General features: G+C 34.7%; 2 protein-coding genes and 1 long non-coding RNA gene across 4 annotated transcripts; all 3 read right to left on the minus strand.

The window, feature by feature from the left end:
• Positions 1-362: 362 nt before the first annotated feature.
• Positions 363-2,140, minus strand: LOC125492216 (uncharacterized). Its single transcript, XR_007268657.2, has 4 exons — positions 2,064-2,140; positions 1,913-1,978; positions 1,743-1,812; positions 363-632 (listed from the first exon to the last, which is right to left on the minus strand). It is a non-coding gene; the product is annotated as an uncharacterized LOC125492216 (long non-coding RNA).
• Positions 2,141-4,572: 2,432 nt separating this feature from the next.
• On the minus strand, positions 4,573-7,087 carry LOC104883971 (cation/calcium exchanger 4). Its single transcript, XM_010668552.4, has one exon. It carries the CDS (start codon positions 6,730-6,732, stop codon positions 4,849-4,851), a length of 1,884 nt encoding a protein of 627 aa, XP_010666854.2. The 5' UTR covers positions 6,733-7,087; the 3' UTR covers positions 4,573-4,848.
• A 1,756-nt stretch (positions 7,088-8,843) lies between these two features.
• Positions 8,844-10,024, minus strand: LOC125491549 (uncharacterized). 2 transcript variants are annotated; one of them, XR_008967418.1, is made up of 2 exons: positions 9,221-9,304; positions 8,844-9,103 (listed from the first exon to the last, which is right to left on the minus strand). XR_008967418.1 is itself a non-coding variant. In XM_057391327.1 (2 exons), the coding sequence occupies exons 1-2, from the start codon at positions 10,022-10,024 to the stop codon at positions 9,023-9,025; spliced, it is 558 nt and encodes a 185-aa protein (XP_057247310.1). In that variant the 3' UTR covers positions 8,844-9,022. The 2 variants fall into 2 exon arrangements, 1 of the variants encoding a protein (XP_057247310.1); XM_057391327.1 differs by lacking the exon at positions 9,221-9,304 and adding an exon at positions 9,548-10,024.

Raw genomic sequence — 10,024 nt, forward strand, 5'->3', positions numbered from 1 at the left:
TAATTACCAATTCCTCGATGTTATCATCACTAATCTGACTCATCTACAAAATAAATTAGTAGTTACTAGCTATCTAAATAACCTTACTACCCATAAAGATAAAACACACAAGTTTCACAAATTTTACTAACACATATATGCACTTAGGCACTTCACATATTAAGACGCCGGAATTTCTCTTTTTTTTTTTTTCAAACCTAATTTAGCTCGGATACCATTTGTAACAGCCCGTGATTTATTAACCAGCTTAATTAAATAAGTGCAACGGAAGCCCTGGTTAACAAAACTCGGACCATACCATGACATCATCTAATGGAAATTGGATGATATCGCGAGAACAACGAACTTATATAGAGAAACACTTTTATACAACCAAACTGATAATATACAACCCTTATTCCTTATACTTACTAATTTACATACATAGCATCGACCAACTATGTCGGATTACAAAAACTAGCTTTAAAACGACATCTCACGAGCGTAAAGCTTAGAGTTTGAGATCAAAAGCTACACTTTAAGCATAACTACAGAGCATGTAACACTGCATATATATACAAGTCATCACTTGAGCACAGCAAAAGCAGAGACACGATCATAACGTCTTTAGAAACCTGCATCATCAGGAACTACTGCTCCCCACCAGGAACAGGTTCCAAGAACAAGCGTCAGCCAAAAAGCTGAGTACTAAGTTTATTACCATGTAAAACATACTTTAGTGGTACTTGCTTTCGAAATAATCATGAACACAGATAATCATAAGCTTACCATGAGTAATCATGCATAAAACAGAATTAAGATTATTATATAAAACATAGTTCCTTGGAGAAAGAGAACGCGACGGAGGGGACAAAGCCTACATCTCCGACTGTGGGGGTCGTCACCCAACCTTTTCGTTTTCCATGGCCATTACCGCGACTAGTCCGGAGTTCATATTTCCAATTCCAATCACTTAACATATTCAAGTTTCGCATTACTTGAATTCCCCGATTATCGTTCCATAGAGCTATGGGCAGGTTTCCCTATGGAACCCCCAAGGTTCCCAGTCCATGGGGCACAGTTCATTACCTCATTGGTCGACTAAATGAGGCTACTTTCTCCATAAAAATCATTCCATCGTATGAATCATACAAACTTATACATGTGTATACATTAATCCAAAAAGAGAATCTACAATCAATACATATGACCGTTCTATTGCTAGCTTCGATTATATGCTTTGAGCCACTATTAAACGACTAATACCAACAAAATATGACTAAAGTACCTAAGGACAGCATGTTATACATAATATAGTGAACTTAATACACACATATTATCACTCAAAAGTTCAGCATAATTTCATACTAGCTTTTTCTACAGAAACGACTATAAATCAGGGCATTAGTCTTCATAGTATTTATAAACCTTTGATTAGCACAACTAAATTACTTCATGGACACTAAATTAATATTTTACAGTAGCTAAACAGTAGGTTAAATAACATAAATAGCATATTCACATTGATATTAAGCTTAACCATTACAAACACTTACCATAATGACATATATACATCATATTTAGCAATTACAACTTAAGAATGAGTACTTATAACTTTAAAACAACTATATAGCACTCAATATAACTTTAAAAGATTATATACATGCTGGTTCCACATAAAAATTAGCTCACAATTCACATCATACATATAATCATTATAACAACTCAAAGAAAGAAGGTTATAGGATAATCAAGCTTAGTACCTTAGAAATCCTAGCTTAAACCTTGATTAAAGCTCCTTAACTAGTCCAACTACTGGTGTATCTTGAAATACTATCAAAATAAGACATTATGGTGTAAGGAAATAAGATTAAAGCTAAACTAATCTAAGAAGAAAACTCAAACAAAGCTGACAGGTTTTCCAGCAGCATACCTGACTTCTTAGGGGCTTTAACACCAACTTCTAATGGCTCTAAAGCACGAACAAAGGCCTTAGGTTCTGGGTATTCAAGTGTAGAACAATAATATGTAAGAAAACCTAGCTTAAAGGAAGAGAAAATTGAAGAAAAACTGAAGAGACTCACCTAGGGGCAGGGACGCAGGTTCTGGCGAGATGGAGAGAGTGTGGTGTGTGCTTCTGGGCAGCTGTGTTTTAAGTTTTATCAAGCAAAGCATGAGGTGGGAGTGAAGTACAGCATGTTGGCGTCCTATTCATGCCTTGGTTTTGGTTAGATTGACACGAAAAAGGGGTTATTGCAGCTTACTAAGCTAGCTGCTGCATCAGCTGCTCCAAAAGAGTTTAATTGGAAACCCTCATGGATAGGAAACCTATTAATGGTTTCTAATTGCTGGATTTCATTCCTAATTAACATACTAAGGTAAGTAGACGTGGCCCATTTGGTTTAGACTTGAAATTCAGTAGAGAAGGCTTCACAAATAGGACTTTGATGCTACCCGATAAAAGCTTCAGCTCTATTTTTGTAGATTCTATTACTATGGCTCTTATAGGTTTAGTAGCATATCTAAGGGTCCTTAAACCTTATTACCAAGTTAATAAGAATACAAAACACATATACATTCTTGTTACACACATAAACAAGTCATTCAAGTATTTAAAACTTCATAAAACCACATCATAAGCTCTTAATGAGCTCAATCAAGACCATAAAAAGTACCTAGACTTATTACCACATACCACTAATTAAGTTTTAGGGTCTAACAACTTAAAAAGAATATTGGAGCTATTACATATGTATCATTTTTGCCAAAATTGATCCTAGCAGGTTAATGACTTGCTACAACAGGTAAAACGAATTTTATTTTATTTTTTTCCTCCAAATTTTATTTTCTCTATCCTCTAGTAGGCATCCACCCCTCTCATCCCCCACACTCAACCCCCCCCCCAACCATCCCACCCCACCCACCCCACCCCAACCCCACCGAAACCTGCCACCCCTATGACACCCCCTCCCCAACCCCGACTACTATACTCTTGGAAGAAAACAGAGGTAACAAACAAGGATGTCGCACGACAGAAGATGAGGGTGGCAGCAGCAGACGACAACGACGTCTGAGAGGCGAGGTGGTGGTCTGGGTGGCAGCCTAACCGGGTCGAGTCGAAACCACATAGAAATACGCATTAAATCTTATGATTCTTCAAATCATTCTTATCATCTACATCTTATTTTGCACAATTCATCCCTAAAATTCTAAAATAAGAGAACAATAATCAACAACACCAAAAATCAACAAAATCTCAATTTTCAAATCAATTTACAAAAAATTAAAAAAATAATCCCCCAATTTCGAAGTCTGCAAATTCATAAATCAAATCAGAATCAATATAAGAAAAATTGTGCATAGCAGCGCAACTGGGTCGAGGTGAGATAGAGTAGCGAGAGAGAGAGAGAGAGAGTGCGTGTGTGTGAGAATGGAGTTGCGACTGGGACGCGAGAGAGTGGCACGCAGTGATGCGCCGATGGTTGTGGACTTACGACGGCAGGTGAAGGGTGGTGCTTGCGGTAGTTCGAAGAGGGCAATGCAACGGGGTGGTGTTGGTATTTTGGTATCGACATAAAGCAGAGGAGAGAGAGCGGTAATGGAACTTTGGGGCTTCCTTTACCGGTGCTTTCCGGCGAGATTTTGAGGGGGTGGCAGGGGAGGGATGTGGGAGGAAGGAGGGAGGAGGGGGTGGCAAGGACAAAGGAGGGAGCTGCAACTGGGAGAAGGTAGTAAGGAGAGAGAAAGGGGAGGGAGAAGGTAGTAAACCAGGTAATAAAAAAGTAAAAACAAAGATTAATCGGTAAAATGGATCACCAGTCAACTGAGACCATTTTTGTAAAACATACTCCAATGTTGGGACTACTCAGAAAAAATCTTTAGTTGAGACTGAAAATGGCGGAACGTCCATAGTTCGGATTGCTCCTGTCAATTTTTCCATTTTATATATATATAATATATATATATATATATATATATATAATATTATATATATTATATATATATTATATATATATATATATATAAGTGAGTTCATATGAGAATGCATACTTACATGAGAAATGAGAATGATATTTACGCGTATATATATATATATATATATATATATATAGATGTATATATATATATATAGATGTATATATATATATATAGATGTATATATATATATATAGATGTATATATATATATAGATGTATCATATGCAATTAAAAATCTACCACTTCCTCTATTATGAAACAAGTGAAATACTTCTTTCTTTTATATGAGAGCTTTTTAAGATATTCACTTAGTTCAAAATGGAAGAAGTATAATAATTTCCCCTAAAAAAATATCTACTACAATTGATTAACATTTTGTTGGTCGATTATCTACAGCAATTGAGATAATGGATGCGTTTTGTTCGCTTAAAAAAGAAAAAGTTCAGGACTGATCATATCGAATCTAGTGTATAGTTCAGCAAAATTGAATTGGTTACTTGATTTTCAAATTCATATGATTAATGCAGTTGAGATTGTGTGTTCCTGTCAAGATATGATGGAAGTCACACCCAACATATCGGATCTTCTTCCAAGTAAGGATGAAGTTCACAACAAATCACAAAAAAATCTTATGACATAAACTATTAATCAAGTACAACATAAAAATTAGGAAGAGAAGAACATCTTTACTTCTAATAGTTCTGAATATGGTATGAAGCATTTGCAGAAGACAATTGATTTCTTCTAATAAGATGACTTGCTACAATGAGATTGAAGAGCCAAGTCCAAAAAATACCTATATATTTAAGAACTGTACAAGCTGTAGTTTACATTATAGCCAGAAGACTATATATCTATTAAGGAGTATCTACATGCTACAGCTGCGTGGTAGCTACACTGGCTGCGAGCCAAAAACGACGGCCATGCTGATCTGAAGAGACAGAAAGATGGCATATATGGTTAAGAGGCCAACACCTAAAATCTTATTAGGCCGCATATCGCTCGAGGGTAAAACAATAAGAGCCCATATAAGACTTGCTGTTAGAAAACCAACAGTAATGCACAAACCACTATCTGGTGCAATTACATAAGGTTCTGAACCGTTGGACCATGCTCCAAGCACTAAAGAAACTCCCAAACCAATTAAGGTATTAAACATAGGGCCTGCATAGCTACCGGACATGGCGATTTGCACACCCTTTTTGTCGTTCATTGCAAGAGCCGTGTTTGACATTAAATCACCCATTGAATTACCCCATGCTAGTATGGTTAAGGCAAGCATTGATGGGTTGACACCAAAAATGGCACCCAAGGAAACAAGCAAAGCCACAAGCTCATTTGCTACGATGTAGAACCAGATGATGCTCATGACGAACCCACCAAAAACCCATGGTAATAAGAAGCTACGAGGTGGGTGATCCGGACTTGTGTATAAGAATGCAAGTAGACTGAATACTGAACCTGCAATCACACAGATGATATACGCAATTTTCCCACTCAAAGGCCCAATGTTTTCCTGTGTATTCCACATCAATGCCAGAAGAACAGGGGCTAAAAATGCACTGGCAATCGCATATATCTTAGACCACCTTTCCTCCTCAACTATAGGGATTGTTAAACGCCTAGGAACAATTAATGGTATCTCCAACAATGAACATAGTTTAGAAAATGAACATGTTGATTCCTCATTTGCGACTTCATCATCGTTCCAACCCCACAAAGGCCCTGGACTATTCTCTGCTGAAGGCTTTACAAAATCAGAATAGATTGCAACATTAGTATTCCATATCCAATGAGGCAGTTTAGGGGAAATCTCAGGTGGGTTATCAGGACTAAGTAATGGAGCGTTCATAGACTGGTTCTCCCCTTCACCACCACACGATGTAAAGAAACTTCCAGCCACCGGAAGCAATGGTGTCAAACCCTCCGGTTTTGAACGCCTACTCTTCTTCCTCATAATCTCAGTTACAGCAACAAATGAAGCATAAACCACATATATTGACACAAAAGCCATGGCACCCCATATGCTCACCTTACCAATAATCAACATCAATGTAAGGCAAACTATAGTGAACAGAAAGAAACTTAGGTCTCTAATGAAACATTTCCTATCAATTTGAATATTTTTATCAGCTATAAGAAGAGAAACAACTCCCACAACAACACAAGTAATAAAAACAGCACCACCCAAAACACCATTAATACCCACATCATCTGAACCTTTTCCCATGAAAGCAGCAATACTAGCAAAAACATCAGGAGCTCCATTACCAAATGGAAGCAAAGTCACACCAGCAACAGTAGGAGACATTTTCAGAAGATCAGATAATTTCTCTAATGAACAACAAAAGTAATCTGCAGCTGTATTTCCCAACAAATAGAACAGTATTGCAAGCCAAGAACCAAGAATTAAGTACCCAAAAAAAGGATAATTCTTGCAATCACAGTAGAAAAATTTTATGTAATTGAAAAACCCACCTGAAGTACATTCTGGGTGTGCAAGAACATAATCACAGCTGCTTGAATATCCCTTATGCCCAAAAAATTGAGCACAAATTTGATGGTCAGCTAAACTTATGTTCTTATTACCAATTAGTAAACTTTCATGTGTTTCTTCCATTATTCTGCCATGTTTCCCCCCAATTTGAAAACTTCCACCATGAAACCCACTCCCCAAATTCTTCCATTTATCACCAAAACTTGAATTATAGATGAAAATGAGAAACACAATGGTAGATAAAACATTGAAAATAACTCGAAAACGAGTGTTTCTCATCCCAAAAATGGAAAAAGAATCTAACTTTCTGAATTATAAACTCAAAAAATTTGAAACCCAGTTACCAAATTTGTCACAAAAATTCTCTAAACCTCTCAAAAATCCCTCATACACATAAAAAGGGTATCATAGAAATTTGAGAAAATTGAAAAGTTTGAAGTTAATAATGGCGGAAACAGAGGAGGGTACAAAAGTGAGTTTCTGGGTAGTTTCTTTTCTTGAATGATACTCAACTTCCTTTAAATTTTCTCTCCTAAAATGGTGAAAGAAGGAAGAAGAGCAGATGACAGTTGAGAATGATATATTGGGAATAGCAATAGATTTGGTGAAAGAGTCGGGGGAATTTATATAGTAGGATTAAAGACTCCAAAATAGTAGAAAAGTTCAACCAATTAAAGAATAATATGATTATTTTCATGTCTGATGTCCATATGCTACGCGTCGTTATCAACTGCTATGCGCAAAGGCGGACACGAATCAAATGAGAGTACGAGATTTGGGGCCAACCATTTTCATGGGGCTTTTTTTTTTAAGGGGGGTAATGTTGTAATAGTTTCTTGATATTATTTGGTCCTTAATGAGAAAGAAATTTTAGGTCGGTACAAGACTAGTTTTTATACTTATACAATATTGTTGACTAATAGACTGTAAAGGAGGATGATAACTATGTGGTTTTGCACACACATTATATTTGGGGATAGATATCAATTACCACTAAATTACTTTTTATATCGAGTGTTAGTTATTCATTATATATTTAGGTGTATCATATTTATGATACATCGAAAACTATTTTCTACTCTTTTGCTTTTATATAACACACTGTTTTAATATATTTTGCTCATTTGGATAATTTCAAATGAACAATGAGCATAAAAAAATTTTGGATGTATCATGTTCACGGTACACCCAAGTATATGATAAAAATAATTTGGTGCACATGTATATATTTAGAAACACGCGTAATGCAAGTGTAATATAAAAACGTATAATTTTATATGTATTGTTTTAATATAAAAACTGTCGCAAGTTGCTAATTGATGAAAGCCTTTGAAAGTTTGATAGAAAAAAATTAGAAATGAAAAAAAAAAGAGAAGATAGATTTTTTATTTTTAAAAACTACCATTTTTTTTTTGCAATATATCTCTTATTAAAGTAAAGGAAAATTAAGGAAAACTTCATTTAAAAGAAAACAAAATTTTCTTTTCATGTGCCGTTAAATATGAAAGAAGTTAGAAAAAAATATCAATTACGTACAACTAAAACTTCTATTTGGAAAGAAGATCAATGTAATTGAACTCATAAAAATATATATTGATAAATTTTTTATAATAAAAATAGTAATCTTGATTGGAAAATATTCGGCAAAAGTAGCTGTTGGGTAGCTGTTGGAGTAGCTGTTAGCTGTTCGGGTAGCTGTTAGCTGTCGGCTAGTAGCTGTTAGCTCTTAGCTGTGAAAGTAGCTGTTTACAATATAAGTGTTCGGTAAAAGTAGCTGTTATTCTTATATATGATAAAAATAACATATTTTTTAATTATAATATTCATTATAATTATATGATTAATTACTATATGGTTAAATCAAAGTTTATATTATGACACAATGCATTATTTTACTTTTCATAACAAATAAATTTTAGTTGGATTTTACAACTCTGAATATAGTATTCAAATGTATACACTTTATAATAACTAAAACCATCTTGTAATGAATAAAATATGAAAAAATAATATTATTTCGAATAATTCAATAATGTTGTCTAGCTCTCCAAATAAATTTAGCATAAATTTAAAATTAGGATTGTGAAACACTAAAATAATAAAATGACATTCATATGCATTAACTAAAAAGCAAAAATAGTCTTCATCAGAAACACATTCTACAAAAACTAATATCCTTTACATTAATTTACTTGGCTACGTTTAGCTCGCCATAAAGATTCCGCTATCTTATCACGAATAATCTGCATTTCACTAGAGTTTCCCGTTCTAATTCCACCATCTGAAAAACATGAACATCAGGAAGCTCGACGAGGGTATAAAATCAGGATACTCCTCTAAAACTCTAAAAAGGGGGTCATTAGGTGAATTTATTCTAATATAGTTATGCAATGCAAATGTAGCAACCATAATTTATATTTGTGTTTCAACATTATATTGTGGCATGTTAGTAAGTACTTTCCACCTCTGCTTCAGGACTCCAAAACATCTCTCAATGCAACTTCGAAGAGATGAGTGCCAGCGATTAAAAGTTTTCGATCATCTCGTGGAGGTGTGTGTTTAAATTGTTCTAGATGGTACCTTGTTTTGGGATATGGTACCAAATAACCCTTTCGATCTGGATACCCTTTATCAGCCAAGTAGTACTTACCTAAATGATCATTTTGATTGAAGAAAAAATAATTTATTAGCATGTAACACATACTATATTCCCAAATTTGAAAAATTATATTCGAAACATAAAAATGATTTGTAAATAAAAATATACCTTCAGGTGGCTTAGGAAAATTTAATTCTGGAGTTTCAATCGCATGAAGAAAAACCCGAGTATCATGTGCTGAACCTTCCCAACTCGCCGATACAAATGTAAAACACATATCAAAATCACAGACAGCCATTACATTAAATGTGGGAATTCCTTTCCTTCCTCTATAAGGCATTTGTTGATCCTCAGGTATACATGCTGTTATATGTGTACCATTCATACATCCAATACAATCCTGTAAGAATATCATATAAATCCCATATTAGACATATTAAACATTATAGTTTTATACATATATAGGACACAAATAGAAACCTTAATAAAATGTACCTTAAAAAATGGCATATATCTTTTATCTTGAGCTATTTTTGCAGGCACACTTGTGAAATCGGGATCATAAGGCTTTATAATATCATGTGCAAGACTCTTCACCTTTCGACAAGAAATTGAATTAAGAACTTCATGAATTGCTCTACTAATAGAATCACCAGAACGTTGAAAACGCTCACCAAGAACTCTATTTGAGGCACCTTGAGCAATTGCGTACAAAAATATGCCGACTTTCTCAAAAATAGGCATGTTACTACTAGCTTTCAACCCATAATTTAATGATAAGTCCTTACATAATCTCAAAAATAATTGAGGCTCCATCCTAAATGCATTGACACATCGAATAGGGTGGCCATTTATCACTTCTTTCATCCACATCTCCCCCGTTAAAATTGAAGTCATGCAAGGTTCCTTGTAAATGTACTTATAATAATATGTAATTATTAGAGACATTGTGTACGCTATTGCAATACACAT

Source organism: Beta vulgaris, chromosome 8 (genome assembly GCF_026745355.1).
Source record: "Beta vulgaris subsp. vulgaris cultivar EL10 chromosome 8, EL10.2, whole genome shotgun sequence".
Taxonomy (NCBI): Eukaryota; Viridiplantae; Streptophyta; class Magnoliopsida; order Caryophyllales; family Amaranthaceae; genus Beta; species Beta vulgaris.

What these genes read in the sequence shown, in the direction of transcription:
- LOC125491549 (XM_057391327.1), bottom strand. Translation starts at nt 10,024, where the DNA reads ATGTGTATTGCAATAGCGTACACAATGTCTCTAATAATTACATATTAT. An exon ending in GATATATGCCATTTTTTAAG is followed by an intron (nt 9,104 to 9,547) that starts GTACATTTTATT and finishes ATGATCATTTAG; the next exon opens with GTAAGTACTACTTGGCTGAT.
- LOC104883971 (XM_010668552.4), bottom strand. Translation starts at nt 6,732, where the DNA reads ATGAGAAACACTCGTTTTCGAGTTATTTTCAATGTTTTATCTACCATT.